This window comes from Lepidochelys olivacea (assembly GCF_965140295.1).
Source record: "Lepidochelys olivacea isolate rLepOli2 genome assembly, chromosome: 1".
Lineage (NCBI taxonomy): Eukaryota > Metazoa > Chordata > Testudines > Cheloniidae > Lepidochelys > Lepidochelys olivacea.
Window position 1 is genome coordinate 265,886,105 of NC_140411.1, and position 19,056 is coordinate 265,905,160.

General features: G+C 46.3%; 1 protein-coding gene across 2 annotated transcripts; it reads left to right on the forward strand.

Annotated features, from left to right (window-relative positions):
• The first annotated feature begins 368 nt into the window (after positions 1–368).
• PDE6H (phosphodiesterase 6H) lies at positions 369–17,760 on the forward strand. 2 transcript variants are annotated; one of them, XM_084637391.1, is made up of 5 exons: positions 369–451; positions 9,562–9,767; positions 15,291–15,469; positions 16,071–16,111; positions 17,229–17,760. In XM_084637391.1, the coding sequence occupies exons 3-5, from the start codon at positions 15,336–15,338 to the stop codon at positions 17,303–17,305; spliced, it is 252 nt and encodes an 83-aa protein (XP_084493517.1). In that variant the 5' UTR covers positions 369–451; positions 9,562–9,767; positions 15,291–15,335; the 3' UTR covers positions 17,306–17,760. The 2 variants fall into 2 exon arrangements, with proteins under 2 accessions (XP_084493517.1, XP_084493516.1); XM_084637390.1 differs by having other exon boundaries at positions 9,562–9,731.
• Positions 17,761–19,056: the final 1,296 nt, after the last annotated feature.

Below are 19,056 nucleotides of genomic sequence, written 5' to 3' on the forward strand. Positions count from 1 at the left end.
GCTGGAGGCATTCATATGCCAAGTTTAGTATTTGAAGACCATCATTGTGACATTTGCTGAGCTACATAAGTGGATGTTTTCCAAGAAGCAGACAAACAGAGAAAAAATGCCACTGACAAAGGATGCATTTACATCTGTTATCAGGAAGGCAAATTACCAGGCAATGGAATGGCCTCAGGATGATTAAGTGCATCTGTCATAAATATAAAGGGAAGGGTAAACACCTTTAAAATCCCTCCTGGCCAGAGGAAAAACCCTTTCACCTGTAAAGGGTTAAGAAGCTAAGACAACCTCGCTGGCACCTGACCAAAATGACCAATGAGGAGACAAGATACTTTCAAAAGCTGGGGGGAAGGAGAAACAAAGCCTCTCTCTCTCTCTCTCTCTCTCTCTCTCTCGTCTGTGTGATGCTTTTGCGGGGGACAGAACAGGAATGGAGTCTTAGAATTTAGTAAGTAATCTAGCTAGATACGCGTTAGATTCTGATTCCTTTAAATGGCTGAGAAAATAAGCTGTGCTGAATGGAATGTAGATTCCTGTTTTTGTGTCTTTTTGTAACTTAAGGTTTTGCCTAGAGGGATTCTCTATGCTTTGAATCTAATTACCCTGTAAGATATTTACCATCCTGATTTTACAGAGGTGATTCTTTTGACTTTTTCTTCTATTGAAATTCTTTTTAGGAATCTGAATGCTTTTTTCATTGTTCTTAAGATCCAAGGGTTTGGGTCTGTGTTCACCTATGCAAATTGGTGAGGATTTTTATCAAACCTTCCCCAGGAAAGGGGGTGTAAGATTTGGGAGGATTTTGGGGGTAAAGACGTTTCCAAACGGGCTCTTTCCCAATTATATCCCTGTTAGATGTTTAGTGGTTACAGCAAAAGTCCAAGGGCAGAAGGTAAAATAGTTTATACCTTGGGGAAGTTTTAACCTAAGCTGGTAAAAATAAGCTTAGGAGGTTTTCATGCAAGACCCCACATCTGTACCCTAGAGTTCAGAGTGGGGAAGGAACCTTGACAGCATCCAAAACTACTCTCCTTTATCGGGCATAGATGGATCTTGGAGAATGGACTGATCACACCAGTTATGTTTGAAATACCACACGCTCTGGAATCAATCCTTCCGCTAATCGAATGGTCATGTGCAAAGACCAGATGCTCACCACCCTGCAAATGTTTGGCCATCAGCCTATCACTTATGGAGATGTATGAGTGTGGAACGGATGAGGATTAGTGTGACAATGCATCTAGCAGTGGTGCCCTAGACAGAGACAACGCTGATGATGACTCCGATGAATGAACGCTTTAAGTCTTTTTTTTATGTAAGCAATGCATCCTGGTGTTAAAGTGTAATTACCACAACTTTGCCTTTTAAACATTTTCTCCAATATATATCTACATAATTGTTCTAGGTTTGCCTTGTTTGGTAACTGAGTTTGGGTGGGGTGGGGAAAGGGCTTTTGAATGATACCCAACTCGCCCTATTTCCGATGCATTATATTATCAAAATTTCCACCAGCCGGAGGCGCAGGAGCTGGGAGCCGAGTTTAGTGAGTCCCTCTTGTGACACTACCAAGGGTGACACCACTGAAATGATGATTCTGTGGATTTTTATGAATCAGATGACACCTCCCTGACCCTTCCATCACTGACTTGCCCACACAATGAAATTTGACTATATTAGGCTCCTAGGCTAGAGTAGGAAGCCTCCCTTCTAAATGCAGAAATCCCCCCTGCCCCAATGAAATTTACAGTATCTCTTGGAAACTGTCTCTATGGTAAGCTAGTGATGTACTTTGGAATTCTGTGGGAAGAAAGTTGCAAAATAAATGTAGAGCAACTTCAGTGGGATTGACAGGAGAATTTGGCCCAGTAACTGAAATTGTATAAATGCATATATGCTATACAAGTCCCCAGCCTGCCTGAGGGATCATTTAAAAGCATAAATCCTGTTGAAGTTATTGCTACTCACAGGAACTTACAACATATTTTCCCCATTGTTACACTACTTCACTCTACTAGTACACTAGTTTATGTGGCAAGTGAAAGTGACAGAGATGTGAATACATACCTTGGTATGGGCGCAGATGTGCACAGTGTGAGAGCCTCTGTATAGATAGGAATGGGTGTGTGTTTAACATGCCTCAGCACTACATGTGGTAGGCTGAAGGTCACAGAGCATGTGTTTAGCAAAGATGGGAGGGGACACACATGGAATGGTCCAGACACACAGCACACAGCAGGGGCCTTCATGGGTTTCCGTAATTCCTGACCCATATTACTGTAGAAGGTTTCCTGTGGAAGTAGGTTCCTGAAATTCATTCAGAGGGATGAGACTGCAGGTGTTTTCCAGGTTGGGTGGCACGGAATCGGTCAGGTGGGAACCTGAGCCCAGGGGAACGTGATGGAGTGCTCTGCCTGAGGGGGGCGGGGGAGAGATTGGAGACTTAACGCCCAATTAAGCAGCTTTTAAGCCAGCTAAAGTGCTAATCGCATAACTCCAGTCCCCAGTTCAAAGGTGAGGAAGGAAGACACAGGAACCCTGGGCAACTGCTGCTGCCTCTCCCACTTGCTTCGGCAGCACATATACTAAAATCGGAATGATACAGAGAAGATTAGCATGGCCCCTGCGCAAGGATACACGCAAATTCATGAAGCATTCCACCTATCAAACACACAAAGGGGGCAAGGCTGGGGGAGAGGGTGTTGGTGAAATGAGAGGGTGGTTCAGGCAGGGAGAAAGAGACTGAAAGGTAGAAAGTGGCGGGAGGGGGCAGCTGGAAGAAAGGGGAAAATAGGGACCTGGGTGGGGACACAGAGAAGGGGCAGAGTGGAGTGAGCCAGAAGGATTGAAAAACAGTCTGGTAAAGGAAAGAGGGGTCAAAGACTGCAAGTATGTCTACACTGCAAAATGGGTGTGCTCTTAATGCAGGTTAGCTAAATCAGGTTCAAATGGCAGCAAAGACACAGCAAGCCCCCCAGCCCACAGAGGTAGACTCGTGCTAGTGGGGCTCAAGCTAGCACGCTAGAAACAGCAGTGTGGATGTTCCAATACAGGCGGAAGCTCAGGCTTTCAAACCAACACAACCCCCTGTGCTTCCAGCCCGAGCCTGGACATCTACACTGCTGCTGTTAGCATGCAGACACAAGCCCCACTAACACACGTCTGTCTACCTGGGCTGGGGGGCTCACTCCCAGCTGCAATGTAGAGATACTTTAGGGGAGCCTGGGCTTGTCTTGAGCTGCTAACCTGAGTTAGGTCGACTTGGCATGTCATCCCTGCTATTTTAACCTGAGTTTGCTAACATGGGTTAGCTGACCAGAGTTAAGAACACACCTCTTTTTGCAATGTAGACATACCTTGAAAGAGAGACCCAGGAAGGGAGAGGGCACTCTAACTAGGAGAGTAGGGTTGCCACCCATCCGGTTTTCACCTGGACAGTCTGGGTTTCGGCTTGTGTGTCTGGATGCCATTTGACAAGCTCTGATGTCAGGTTTTTTTTTCAATCTGGGGGGAAGAGTCAGAGCAGGCGCAGGGCCTGTGGAAGAAGTGGAGAACAGGGAAGGGCCTCAAGCATGGGAGGCAAATTCTATGGGCCCGTGGAGCCTGGGCACCAGGAATATTCGTGGCCCGGGGCCCAGCTCCAGCACTGTTTGAGGACGGGTCTCTCCCTCGGCCCCACCTTCCACCCCTGGACACTCCCCCTGCACCGCCAGGTGATTTAAAATGGCCCGGGGCCCCCACCCATCACCGGCAGCGCAGGGGAGCTGAGCAGCTTCCTGCCTGCATGCTCCAGGTAGCTGCCGGCCCCTCCCTGCTGTCCCTGGGCGGGGTGGGTCTATGTCCCACCCCAAGCACCCCTGTGGCCAATAGGAAGCTGTGGGGGCAGTGCCTGGGGGTAGCAGCACACAGAGGCCCCCCGGCCCGCCCTGCCTAGGAGCCCCAGGTAAACGCCACACACCCCCATCAACCCTCCATCCCCCACCCCTTACCCTCCCGCCCCCAAACTCCCTCCCAGAGCCTGCACCCCCACCCCCAGCCCAAAGCCTGCACCCTCACCCCCTCCTGCACCCCCCTCCTAGCCCAGAGCCTGCACCCAGCACTCAAACTCCCTCCCAGAGCCTGCACCCTGACCCCCTTCCCACATACCTCATCCTGCCCCAAACTCCCTCCCAGATCCTGCACCCCCTCCCTCCAAACCCCCTCCTGTTCCCAAACTCCCTCCCAGAGCCTGCATCCTCACCCCCAGCCCAGAGCCTGCACCCAGACTCCATCTTAGAGCCTGCATCCCTCAACTCCTCCGGCACACCCACCCCCTGCCCCAGCCCAGAGCATCCACCCAGCACCCAAACTCTGTCCCAGAGCCTGCACCCCCACCCACTTCCCACACAGCCCCTCCTGCCCCCAAACTCCCTCCCAGAGCCTACACCCTTCACCCCCTCCTGCACCTCCACCCCGTGCCCCAGCCCAGAGCCTACATGTTCTGGGCACCACCAAAATTTCTACAAACCTGCCATCCCTGGCCTCAAGGGAAGAGGTGAAACAGGGGTAGGGCCTTGTGGGTCCAAAGTTACCAGCCATTAGAAAGGTGTCAACCCTAAGGAAGAGGGTGAATACAGGAAAGGAGACAGGTTTCTGGATAGGGAGAGAAGGATTCTACAGGTCCCCCTAGGTGCAAATTAGAGAACAGCAAGTGAATGTCTCAGGCCTGGTCTACACTACAGAGTTAGGTCAACGTAAGGCAGCTTAAATCGACCTAAGTCTGTAAGCGTCTACACTAAAATGTTGCTCCTGCTGATGTAACTCGCCTGCTATTCTGACTTAATAACTCCACCTCCATGAGAGGCATAGCACTTAGCTCAATGTAGTTAGGTCAATGCAGCGTCAGTGTAGACACTGCGTTGCTTACGTTGACTTTAGTGGCCTGCAGGAGGTGTCCCCCAATACCCCACCGTGACTGCTTTGGTCACCGTTTTGAACTCCACTGCCTGGTGGCCAGGTACACGCCTCTCCCCTCAAAAGTCCCATGAATTTTTGAAATTCCATTTCCTGTTTGCTCAGTGTGGAAAGCTCACCCAACGACTGTCTAGCTGACCATGCCAGCTCCACGCTGCAGACAGACTCCTGCCAGGAGCACATAGGAGGTGGTGGATCTCCTATGTTTCTGGGGAGAAGAGGCCGTGCAAGCACAACTCTGGCCCAGCCATAGAAATGTCGCTATCTACAAGCAGCTCAGTCAGGGGAGAAGGGCTACAAAAGGGACCCGCAGCAGTGCCATGTGACAGTTGTACCAGAAGGCAAGAGAGGCTAACAGTTACTCTGGTGCAGAGTCGCAGACATGCTGCTTTGACAAAGAGCTGCATGCCATTGTCGGCAGAGACCCCTTCCCCTCCCGCCCTCAAGAGTCCCCCGATACTTGGGAGGAGCTGGAGTCATAGACCCCCAAAGTGAACAGTGAGGAGGAGGTGTTAGGCAAGGAAGAGGAGGAGGAGGAGGAGTATGGGAGGAGTGTTGTATGTAAGACATAGGAGGTAACTGTCCCACTCTACTGGGCACTGGTGAGGCCTCAGCTGGAGCACTGTGTCCAATGCCGGGTGTCACACTTTCGGAAAGATGTGGACAAACTGGAGAGAGTCCTGAGCAACAAAAATGATAAAAGGTTTAGAAAACCTGACCTTTGAGGAAAGGTTGACACAAGTGGGCATCTTTAGTCTTGAGAAAAGAAGATTTGTGAGGAGGCCTGACAAAGTCTTCAAATCTGTTAAGGACTGTTATAAAGAGGACAGTGATCGATTGTTGTCCATGTCCCCTGAAGGGAGGACGAGAAGAAATGGCTGCTGCAAGGGACATTCAGGTTAGATATTAGAAAAAACTTTCTAACTCTAAGGGTGATTAAGCACTGGAATAGGTTACCAAGGGAGATTGTGGAATCCCCATCACTGGAGGTTTTAAAGAACAGATTAGACAAACATTGGTCAGGGATGGTCTAGGTTTACTTTGACCTGATGACTTTTTAAGGCATCCCTTCCAGCCCTGCTGTTCTATGACTCTAGAATATAAGTGAGATCGCAATCAGGGTGTAAGTATTTTTATTGTTTGTTGGAAATTCATTTCTGGCCTAGGTGGGATTTAGAAGGACAGAGAGTTTTGTGAAAAGGACAGTGACAAGTTAGTCCAAATAACAAATATTGTACATGTTTTGTATCAGCTGTTTTAGATCCTCAGCTGGTGTAAATTAATGAGTATAGATCCACTGATGCCAGTGGAACCACCAGTCAAGGATCTGGCCCACTATATTTCAGCCTCAGGTCAGATATCTTTTCATAGCAAGACAAACTCATCCATGGAATTGTGAGTTTATTTTAAATTGTGTGTTTCCTGTATCATTAAAGTTTGCCAAATTTGTTGTTATTTCCAGTATAGTTATGATTACCATAGTTACCCTAGGGTTTGAGATCTTGGGGGAGGGGTTGCAAAAGATTTCTTAGAATGGAAGTAGGGGGAAAGGTCATAGAATATCAGGGTTGGAAGGGACTTCAGAAGGTCATCTAGTCCAACCCCCTGCTCAAAGCAAGACTAATCCCCAATTTTTGCCCCAAATGGCCCCCTCAAGGATTGAATTCACAACCCTGGTTTACCAGGCCAATGCTCAAACTACTGAGCTATCCCTACAGCAGCATTGAGAGTGGTGGTTCTCCCTTCCGGGGCCATAGAGACAGGATTACTGTTATTGTTTGACCCCAGTTTCTGGCCCTGTTCAGGTCTAAGCTGTGTTACGTGGGAGTTGAAAAAAAGCATGAAACTCAATTTCTCACTGTGTTAGTCAATCACAAGAAGGGATGGAAGCCAGAGTATGAAGCAGCAATGTGGGAGGCCATAGCCATGGACACACAGAGGGAACTGATCTGGTACTTGACTCCTGGTCAAGCCATCATGCCCAGCAAATCCCATCATCCAGCTGGGATGCTCCTTAAAATTACAACAGTCACTCCTGCATGTCTGTTAGTGCCATGCAAAGGGAGCATTAAGTGCATGCTTGCCTGCATGTTTACACACACACACACACACACACACACACTGCAAAGCAGAGTCCAGCACCTTCAGGAGAGAAAGAGAAGCGAAAGGGGAGGGTGAGAGAATAGATGGAATGAGAGCAGTAGAAAAAGGGAAGGCAACAGTGGGAAAGAGTGAGAAAGGGATGAAAAAGAGAGACAAGAGAAGAACATAAATGGAGCTGGTTGAGTATTTTCTGTCAAAATGTCTTTTTCACTGAAAAATGACTTTTTCAACAAAATGGAAAATTTCATTAAAAATGACAATTTTCGTCAAACATTTTCAGGTTTTTCTCAGAAAAAAATTGATTTGTTTTAAACTGCAAAATTGGGAATTTTGGTTGCTGAAAACCTACATAATTTAGTTTTACTTTTAGAACAAAAGCCTGAAAAAAGTTTCAAAGAAAAATTTCGACAAAATAAAAAAAAGTTTCATTTTCATCAACATTTTTCACAGGGGAAAACAAAACAGTTGTTTCCCAGCATGCTCTCAATATAAGAGAGAGGGACAAGGAGAGAAAACAGACATCTGGGCCAGTTGGAGGCAGACAGAGAACTGGGAATGAGCAGTGGGTGTGGGAGGAGAGTCTGGTGCCAACATACTGCAGCTGCTTATATCCCCAAGGCTGCTCCAGCCTGCAGGAAGCTGCTGACCATGTTTAACCTCAGAGTATTTGTGTGCCAGAGCCAGTCCCTGCAGGGAGGAGGAGATGACAACCCAAATATTAAAAAATCGTTAGTCCAGCCTCAAAAAATTATGAGATTGTCTTAAAAATCATGAGGATATTAGAAAAATATATTTCAGCTTCTTTTTCTTTGTCTTCTGGTTTCAGACCCTTTAGGTTACACCCAGGTCACATTTTCAAGCTTTTCTCCACAACCGTGAAAGTAGGGACTTACTGACATTTTTTAAAGAAAGCTGAGATTCTCACACAGGGTATGTCTACACTGCAATTAGACACCTGCAGCTGGCCCGTGCCAGCTGACACAGGTTCACAGGGCTCAGGCCAAGGGGCTGTTTAATTGCAGTGTAAACATTCCAGCTTGGGCTGCAGCTTGAGCTCTGGGACCCACCCAACTTGCGGGGTCCTAGAGCCCAGGCTGCAGCCCGATCCCGGACATCTACCCTGCAGTTAAGCAGCCCCTTAGCCCGAGCCCCACAAGCCCAAGTCAGCTGTTGCAGTTTTTTAATGGCAGTGTAGACATGCTTGTAATGGCCAACCTGCAAGATGTGACGCTTCAAAGAAAACACCAAGGCACAGATCTTCAGAGTATTTAAGTCAATATCTTTGTAAATTTGGACTTAGTTATGGTGAGAACTGTGACACTTGCAGAGTTGGCAATACTGCCAGTATTTGATGCACCTCTGACATTGCATTCAGGCCAGGCAGAAGGTGGGCTCAGCCCAGCACTGCACTCCCTTCATGATATTTGACATAATGCAGTATGACTGAGCAATGCAATCGTACATGAGGTGGCCACAGGCCTGAACTAAGTGGGTAGTTGCCTCGGATGCCACACTTAATAGGGCACTGGAATCGCACTGCGATGCTGTGGTAACTCATCAACAGTCCAGTCTTGAACTGTTCTTCTGCACCAGGAGTTTCTGCTCAGTTGCTTTACCCTCTCAGAGAGTTCCCTGTTCTTGTTCAGCCGGCCATTTGGGTCCCAGATGTGCCCCAGAATCCTTTCTATCAATAGGTGCAGCATCACCTTTTAAACACCACTGTAGCTACTTCAAAGGTTACTGGGTAAGTCTGGAAGGTAGAGATACCTGCTTCCGAAATACAACACTCTCTCTCCCACTCTTCTCTCTCTAATGTTATGTTTGTGTCCTTCTCCTCTTGCAATTTCTGTATCTCTTTTCATTCCACTCCCTGTTCTCAGAACAGTATACCCCTTCCTCTGTGCCTTGACCTCACTCCCTGGGCCAGATCCTTAGGTGGTGTAAATAAGCATATTCCCACTGAAGTCAATGGAGTTACATCAGCTGAAGATCTGGCCTTCTTCAAAATCATCTTCAGACTCACTGCTTTCATCTAGATCTCTGTCACTGCTCTCCTCTGAGGCTCGTGCACCTGATCATTAAAAGACATCCCAAATAAAAAACAAAGGTCTTTAAAAAAAGTATGTTACAATCAGTGGAGTTATTCCAGAGTTTAATTTGGACCAATGTATGATCTGCTTCCCTTGTAAAATGTCCTCACAAAATGTTGTATTTCCCTTGTCTTCTCTATCACACCCCTACCTGCCTCTTCTGTCACTCCATTCATCCACAGGCCTAATCTCTCTACTCCAGTGCAGGGGCACCCAGAAGACCTAGCTGTTACCTTAGCCCATGGGCTATAATAGTGGCAGTGGGCTACTCAACTACTTTGCCTCAAGCTACTAGATTGTTGGAGATGAGGGAGGATTCCTTTTCCCCACATTCCCTTCCCAACTCAGAAAACCGACTTGGGCCTTCCGTTAGGAGCATGTCATGGTTATAACATTTCTTTAAATCTTCCCCTAGATGCAGCCTCAATAAAGCCAGGATCAAAGGTCTTGGAGACGCGGTTGCCATCCTCCAAGGACGAATGCCTCATGATTGGTGCCTTGAGTCTGTGACGTCACCTGCGGGCAGACTATTTCTGGAGAATGAGTTGCGTCTTTGAGAGATTTTTCTAATCAGGCCGGAGGAAGGTAATTTAATGATTTCCGAGAGAAGATCTCAGCACTGTAAGTTTTCCCTACAACCTCTGTGTACCCCAGACTGATGGTGGGGAGGGAGGGTGGGAGGAAAGAGAGAAACTGAGCTGAGAAAAGTCTAATGAAACCACTGGGGAATTGTTTGGAGTTTTGTGTCTGGAAGAGACAGTTTTTCATTTCTTAGGTAATGTTTTGCTCTGTCTCTTACCTTAGTATAAGGTAGGGTGACCAGCTGAAACTGACAAAATATCAGGACACTTGGGGGAAGCTAAAAAAAGGAAAGTGGCCGGAGTGGCGTTGCCAAAGCAAAGAAAGCAACAAAACAACAACAACAGCAACAAAAAAGGCGGCTGGAGTAAATGGAAATCTTGCACGAATAGTCAGCCTACCTATAAGAGGCTGGTTAGTTTGGAAGCAGCTTCTTCCTTAGTGTTTTTCTTGGTGACTGTTTGGTTTGGACTGTTGCTTGGCTGTTGTGGAATTCATCTGAGTCTTTGTATGGCTGGCACTGGCAGGGCATTGCTGTAAAATGTGTACAGTCTGGTAAAGACACTACTGGAGTCCAGGACTCAGCTGCTGTTTACAAGGTACTGCTGAAACCCCAGGAGGTATTTGAAGGGTTCTGCTCACACAGCTAGATACCCCCTTCCCCAGTCTGGTAATAAACCCTTTCTCTCTGTAACAGTCTGTCTTCCAAGCTCACCATTTCACCTTAGCAGGATGGGATGGGATTTCCTAGGATTCCCATCAAGGAGGGGGCTGCAGGACTTCAGTTCTACTTAGAACTAGCTTAAAAGCTGACTCTCTTTTTAAGTGTATCCTTTTTTGTTTCTGTTTGGTCTTGAAACCATTGCTAGAGAAAAGAGTCTGAGAGCTCAGAGCAGTAGGTTACAGGCATCAGCAGTGGCCGAGGCTGGAAATATTCATTACATCCCCAATTCAAACAACTGGCACTGGAGCTGTGGGTCTTCTCTCCATTCAGCCACAGTTATGTCTGATACTGGATACAAAGTCCTCTAGCTAGAGCACTGCTGCAAGGAAGACCACTGCTGCAGCACACATGGGGCCCATAGCTGAGATGGTGAGGACATCACCACCTGGAATAAAACAGCGAGAGCATTTCTACCTGGAGACGGTGTGTGTTTCCAGGGCATCATTGCGAGGAAGATCACAACCCACCTGGGACATTTTGGGGGCTGCACTGCAGATCCCAGCACACATGTAGTAGTGCGTGTCTGACCTTCCCAGGGCACGGACCCGAGGAAGGTCACAGCCCACATGGGGAATCTGTTTGATGTTGCTATAAAGAAGATCATGTCAGATGTCTATTTCGCCTGTCAGGGAAATTTTCCATAGAGGATCAGAGATTAAAGCTGTGAAGGGGGTGGATTAAAGAGCAGCTATTTGTCACTAGTACTCAAGCCTCCTTAAGTGCATTGGAAGCACAAGGTAGGATGTCATCTGCCAGCACTGGGATAAGAACATCACTGTGGACAGATTGTATTAGGTAAAATTAGTGTTCAGACGCAAGCAAGGCTATTACGCAAATGGATTAAATCCTGGGCCAAGTAGAGATCCTGTCAGAGCCAATTAGATAACACTGTGTGAGGGAGGGCAGAGGATGTGAAGGAACATTCAGTTGTCCAGCAACCTTCACTGGGAAAGGACAGGAATCCACAGCTACTGGCTCTGTCAGTTCTCTCACCCTGGGACTATCTTTCACTGTCTGGCAGTGACATTAGTGGCAGGGGAGCTGTGGCAAAGCCTCTGGAACGTATTGAGAGGTAAGGCGCCAGAGAACTCAAAGAGGTGCCATAGAGAAAGATCAAATCTAGTAGGAGTTTGGCAGGCACCTAAGTATTGGGGTGACGGGGACCATCTGAGTACATAGATAAATGGATAGAGAGGGTTTCAAAACACAAGCGGAAGGCTGTGTTGTGTGTTTCCCCTACTTCTGTGAGTCTTGGGCTGCAGCCCCACTCAGTGGTCCTGCATGGTTCCGGAGGAGTTGGTCACAGAGGACAAGAATTGGTGCAGCTCTTGTGTCCATGAGAAATGGTCTCCACTGCAAGAACAGAGACATCTTTGCCTGTGTGTGAATGGAAATTAACTCTCACTGGCCTGTCAGTGTAATGGCAGTACACTGATGTTGTGCTGTCTGGTGCCGAGCTTGAGATGAAGGAAGTATGAACTCTCCCAACACTGAGGCTACTTCCTACCCAAAAGCTCTGTGCTCTTTCCCAAGGCACCATCAAGATGTGGAGATGGGTAGGGAGAACAGGAGTAATGAAGGTGCTGAGGGGAAGAGAGAACTGTAATTCCTTAACCCTCTTGAATCCCATGTCTCCCCCTCTCTCTTACATCTCCTAAGGTCCCTTCCAACCGTGTGATTCTGTGACTCTGTGACATCGGTGCAGATGAGAAATAGGATGTAGTATGGTTTTGTCTTGAGTTTTCTCCCACCATATACCAGGTGGAGGTGGCTGAAACATCACTTAGGAGTGGGGTGGAGGAAAGGCTCTGAATCCCACAGACGGAGCCCTCCTATTATCTGCTTCTCTTCCTGAGCTCGGGGCCAAGGGGTCTTTGAGGGACTGGAGGCCGCTGCCTCTCAAAGGCGTTATGATCTGGAAGAAGTGTGGTGTTAGCACCAGCCTGGTGTCTCACTGACAGATGTTAGCCCCGTTGCCTCTCCGGTTTCCTGATGTCAGTATCCAGGCTTAAAAATCTCAGTCAGCCATTTTTACCATCATGTCACATTTCGTGGCCAGGATAGGAGGCAGCCAGCACAGTATCTGGGTCTGTCAAAGTGGATCAAAGCTGGTTAGAGATGTTCTCTGGATATGGATTACACATTTCTGTTGCCCTGTGCCTCTAGTACTCCAGGAGGGTGTCTACATCATTGCAACTGTGTACTACCCCTTGATTATTATTGTTCTTCAGAATAGTGCACAATGCTTTAACCACAAGTGTAGGCAGGTATAACCCATGCACGATGCTTAATTTTTATGCTTAAAGCTCTACATTTCTTAGAGCAGAGCAGCAGGGTTTAAAAATTTTTTTGTCAATTCTTTAAATAACACATTCTCAGAAAGGAAAGATGGTCTTGTGGCTAAGAAAATAGGGACCAAACTCCCTGCTAGTGTAAATTAGCACAATTCCATTTACTTCGTCAGTGAATTTGGCCCTAAACTGAGAGTCAGGAGATCTAGGTATAATTCTTGGCTTTGACACAAACTTACTCTGTGACCTTGGACAAATCACTTAATCTCTGTATCTCAGCTTCTCTTCTATAAAATGTAGTTTCCCCACTCTGCAGGGTTGTTGTGAGGATAAATTCATAAATTCCTGGGAGATGCTCAGATACTATGGTGACAGGATTCATATAGGTAACAAGACAGATACATAACTAGATTTACTGTGACTAGGTTTGTGATCAAACTGAGTGTATAGCAAGTGTGCCTTGGAAGATTATGGATATACTGTAGGCAGCAAGGCTAGTGCATATACATTTCAAACTATTCCTGGCTGTCACTGCAAACTCTACTGTCTGTTATTTCACTTGGGATGGCTTTCACCGTTCAGTCTCTCGTGTATTAGTGTATGGAAAGATGTAGCTATTGAGGTATTCATAGAGTGTTCAGCACTTAGGTATCTGAGCTCCTTGTATGGAACACTCTTATTTCAAAGTATGTGGTGTATCAACACACATGCACACGTTAAAATGGAATTGCTAAGAATATATTTTTTGCTCCTCAGGCTGTCCCCCCTGACCTTTCCAGATTTTGTTTAAAGGAAAGAATTACAGCAAGTGCAGGCACTGATGAGGGGCAAGAAGCCCTCTCATTCCATGGTTGTCAATGATCTAAAAATATTCTCAGCTCTTTGGTGGCTTTTATAGGCTGGTGATTAGAAAGATCTCATCTCTGCAGACTGTAGCGTCATCACAGAGGGTGGGGGAGGGAAAGAGGATATTTGGAGGATTATACTAAAGTTACTGTGGTGACATAAAGGGATTTGACGTCAGTACTGAGACCATGAAGCTAATTCCAACACTTGTTAGCATGAACATTCAGTAAGTGAACCAACAGAAATGCTTTAGGACAGGAGTTACATGATGAACACAAAGAAGGGAAGTATGTGACTTCAGGAAGGGAGAAAGATGGACAATGGCCTTTTCCATGGGTGCACATAGGAGTGGAGCTGAGGGTAAAATGAGTAAACAGAGTTTACTCCCTTCTCCTTTGGAGAATATGGAATGTATTGTAGGCTAGTTTATCCACTTTTTTTTTTTAACCAGTATACCACTGGGTGCTCTTGAACAATGTGCAATGAGCTGCATCAGACTTAATGAAGGGATGGTGACACCATGGGACACAGGTGTCAGGGATCCATGTCCTCTAGGGTGTAGAACCACAGGACCCTCAGATACCAAAGCAGCAAAAGAGAATGTATGTCCTCTACGTGCCAGCAATTGAATTCATATCCTTTCCAGTCCACCATCCACTAGGGGATGACAGTGACCAAATGGTTCCTTGGCACTTTTACAATCTGCTGAACAGATGTACAGATTTGAGAACCACACAGTGTTAATTACTTAGCCTTGTTCCTGGATTTCCTTTTTATGATATGGAATTGTGGCCTGATCCATATGCAGCAATGGAGTATGCAAAACCGTTGTTCATGGCACTTAAAATCATCAAAATTGGAGATGGACAATGTCTATTGGGCCATCTCACCCATTCACACTCTCCCACATCCTAGTCAATGAAGGATTGTTTCCTAAAATATATTCTCCACTGGTCCAGTTTAAAACATCTTGGGAAAAACTATTTCCCTAGGAGGCTAATAGTCCATATTGCCTAGATATTCTGTAATGATTATAAACATTTTCTTATGGTGATGTGGCACCCAGTAGGTAAATACTAAATCTGCAAATAAAAATATAGGCATTACCAGAGTAGGACAAACCAATTGTCTAGCTCCATTAGTACTAGTCTTCCTGCTCCACCAGAACAGATTACTGGGCTTTCTGCTCTAGCAACCTGTCTCCAACATTAACCAGTAATGCATGTTTCAGAAGCAGGTGTAACCATCTGTCTGCAGGTCACTGTGCAATATCCTGCTATGGGGATAAATGTCTCTCTGCCCCCAGCTGGTGTCCCCATGGCTTGGAGACTGAGAACTTGCCATTTTTATCCAAGCAAGTGTGACTGCAGATGCTGTTCTGATTCTTATACTGTACATAAGAACGGCCATACTGGGTCAGTCTAAAGGTCCATCTAGCCCAGTATCCTGTCTTCTGACAGTGGCCAATGCCAGGTGCCCCAGAGGGAATGAACAGAACAGGTACTCATCAAGTGATCCCTGTCACCCATCCCAGCTTCTAGCAAACAGAGGCTCGGGACACCAAACCTGCCCATCCTGGCTGTTGAATCTCCATCCAGGCTCTGGTCAAAGTTATAGTCCTTTCTTCCTCCTCTGGTTGATGGTATCTAGAAGTCATAAGTTGAGCACTCTCCTTCCATTTCATTATCTGCATTTGTCTTACAGACAGGAAGATTTGAAAGAGTACCTCGTGCATACAGCAACCCAAGAATGAGCGACGCCAATACCCTCAACACCACAGAAGTGGCAACTGGTCCCACCACACCACGCAAGGGACCTCCCAAGTTCAAGCAAAGGCAGACAAGACAGTTCAAAAGCAAGCCCCCAAAGAAAGGAGTAAAAGGGTAAGAGTACTAATGAGAGCTCCAGGGAGTGGTATGTCCCTTCCCATATATTAGGTGAAGCAGTGAGGAGATCTGATACACCTTCTCATATCTGGGAGCTTTCAGATGATCTCTGCATGAATAGAACATGAGAAGGCAAGATACATTCTCATAGGGAGGAAATCATGCCAGAAGTGACACTTCCCCCATATGAGTCCGACAAGAGAGTTGCACCAAATTCTCCATGGAACCCATTAGGCCAAACCAGGAAACACTTGTATTATACTCTTGTGTCACTCCCTTTTAGTGTTGCCAATCCAGTAATTAAAGATTAATCTTTAATTAAAGATTATGTCATGTGATTATGTCCAGGAATTCATCCAATCAAAATTGGCAACCCTACGTCCCCTTGGCAGTGAGGAACTTCTTGTGAGCTGTTCACTCCTCTGCTGCTAATCTTTTGTCCTTTGTCCCTGTAATTTAGCAAAATCCTCGTTGAACTATTCCCTTTTCTCAGGTGCTGATCCAATCTCCCTTCAGTTAGGAAAGACCCTGTGTGAGGTAATACTTCTCTTTTGGTTCTGTTCCAGTCTCACCTCTCCTCTGTTGTCCTTTCTCACAGGTTTGGAGATGACATTCCAGGTATGGAGGGACTTGGAACAGGTAAGTCATATTTAATATTGCTCTTCAGATGCCTTTAAAGTATTTCTGTTACAAAAACATAGAATCATGGGGCTAGAAGGGACAGCAAGGGTGATCTAGTCTAACCTCCTGACAAGATGCAGGATTTGTTGTGTCTAAACCATACAAGACAGATGGACAATCAGCCTTCATGCTTCAGGGCTTAAGATGATTGCTTACTATGGTCAGGTATAAATGTCATTTTTGTCCTTCCATAATGTAGCACTGCACAAGTGGCCAAGAGGCCTTGTGAGTGTTCCAGCCTCCCTTCCTTGTAATCTTCTATCAGCTGTGGAATTAGGCAAATACTATGAAATATTTATGTCTGTTTGAATTTTTAAATGGATTCACTTGGCTGTGAATGGGCTCACTTGTGTTTTGCTTTCTGCAAATATTGTAGCAAATTACTTCACTGGCAGGAAAGTTCACAGAAACAGTTACTTTAATGCCAGTAATGCAAGACAATCACAGAAAGTGAATTTCAAATTGCTAATTGTTAGCATTCTCACCAGATTGCTTATTCTAAGAGTTACACTCGTCCACCCAGTGACAAGAAATGTGTCATGTGATCTGTCCAATCAAAACAGCTCAGATTTCAAACATCAGACACACCCCAATAATCTACACACCTAGAACAGTGTGCCAAGATTATTCAGCAAATAGTGTCAGATAACAAAAGTATTCAAGAAAATCACAATCTGGTTATAAAAACAAACAAACGGGGAAGCAAAATTAATCAGAAGTTTTTAAGTGAGCTGTTCAAATAGCTCTAGTTATCAGTTGCTGAAGATGAGATACAAGACTGCATGGACTATGGTTTTTTTTCTGGTGCAGCAAGAGGTGAGATGCCACATGAGAACCATTGCTCTAGTTCAGTGTAGCGGGAGGCAGGAGTCTGCCCACTCTTACCCTGATGGGGTGGGGAAATATTGTCCCTCACCTCTCTGCCTAGTCTTTGAATAGAGGCCCATTTTCCTTTCTCCTTCACCTAGCACTATTTCTTTAATAAAGCAGCCTGCCCATCCCTATAGGACAGAAGAATCAATCAGGTATACGGAGCTTGTACTGAGCTTGTCAAGTTTCACTCTCTGTCTTGCAGATATCACAGTGATCTGTCCATGGGAGGCTTTCAGCCATCTGGAACTGCATGAGCTGGCGCAGTTTGGTATCATCTAAGTCACCAGAATGGTGTCTTCCAAGGTTCCAGAATGGTCTTCTTCACCATTGACACTTATTTTCGGCCCTTCCATCCACCTGCCGAGATTCTGTTGAGCACGTGCAGGGTGGCTTCATGAAATTCACCTAGTCCTAAACAATTCCTTCTCAGATTAACTTGGCAAGAAGTTATCAGGGACCCTGAATATTCACCAGGCCTCATCTGATGAAACTACTGGAAATGTTTAAACATCTCTGTAAAATATCCTCTCTTCCCCCTGGAGTATTCATGTGTGTGAAGTCTTACCTGTATCCCCTGACTCCTGGGATGCTGTATGTATGAATTTTCACCCTATATCCCCTGCTCTGAGTTACCTGAGATACTGTCTGTATGTGCCTATTTGAAGTCTTATCCTGTATTCCCACCCTTGACCCTATGAAATCTAACTCTGAATTAAACCTATCCGCCACTCTCAGGACACTCTCAGGCTTTCCATGTGTATGTGAAGTCCAACAGATGTGGATGATATTCCCATGATATCTGAGCCAGCAATCAATTGCTCTGTGTATATTCATAGGGAACAGAGTCCTCAGAGTCACCTATCCACCTTTCATTAGGAAGGAGAACCTGGAGTCTCTCATGTGAGCTCTGCATAGGGAATCTGCCACTAAAATTCACCTCACAGCCATAGAACAGAAGGGCTTGGGAATACTACATCTTCCCTATATTATCCACAGGTTAGTGGAGTAGTCATTAGATTTCTGTTGCTCCAATAAGGACAGCTGACAGCCTGAATGTTCAAGATCACTAGCTAAATCTATCACAGCACTCACCCCTCTGCTATCCTGCGAGGTTGCCATTCTGATCAAGTGACTCTCAGAGTGATATAAACGTTCATATCCTATAAGTAGAAATCCCTTCCTGTTCCTGGTACAAACTAGTCCTCATGTAAATATGGTATCTGCCAGTTGTTGGTTAAGAAAATGGAGAAGCATTGCAATCATCACTTGACAGTGACATACAGCACATTAAGGGTATGTCTACACTGTAACGTAGGCCTATGCATGAACCTTGGCTCAAGCCTAACCCCCCAGTGTACACTGCAATTGCGCTAATCCAGGGCTCGGACCCAGGGTCCCAGACCCTGCAGGGCTGGAGGAGTTAAGCTGTAACCCAGGGTGCGACCCTATTGCTTTGCAATGTTGACAGAGCCCCGCTTGTCTTGGGCCTGGAGTCAGCTGGAAGTATCCCACAATTCCATGGGACAACTTCCTTGGTCCTCTCTATCCCAACAATCTGCAGTCCACTCTCGTGAAAATGGCAAACGGCAGCAGCTCAGGTCAGTGTTAACCCATTCTCTTCTGATCACTGGTCTGCAAGCACACTGTCAGACGGCCTCCTGGGCTTGCAATGGAAAACAAACCGAACAAGCCTTTTGCAAAGTGACCTGCTTCCTGGTAACGTGCAGGGTAGGCAGTAAAGTTTTCCCACAGTGCACCATGGTCCTAGGGCTAGAAAAGCCACATTTCAGAGGGTGGAGGTGCTAGGGACTCTGGGATATGGTTACTAAGACCTGGGTCTGCACGCTGCAGTGTGGACGCCAGAGCCCTACGCTTGAGCCTGGGTTAGAAAAGTCTTAATATAAGGTAAAAATATAATGTAGCCGCTCAAGCCTAGAGTTCCCTCGCACAGGCAGCCGACTCAAGGTAGACATATCCTAAGGCATGGGCTGTGTACCAGCCAGATTTAGGTCAGTCCTTCTAGTACAGGG

Excerpts from the sequence above, each read along its gene's own strand:
- PDE6H (XM_084637391.1), top strand. The coding sequence starts at position 15,336 with ATGAGCGACGCCAATACCCTCAACACCACAGAAGTGGCAACTGGTCCC. Across the intron at positions 15,470-16,070 it reads CCAAAGAAAGGAGTAAAAGG|GTTTGGAGATGACATTCCAG; the intron begins GTAAGAGTACTA and ends CCTTTCTCACAG. Across the intron at positions 16,112-17,228 it reads TATGGAGGGACTTGGAACAG|ATATCACAGTGATCTGTCCA; the intron begins GTAAGTCATATT and ends TCTGTCTTGCAG.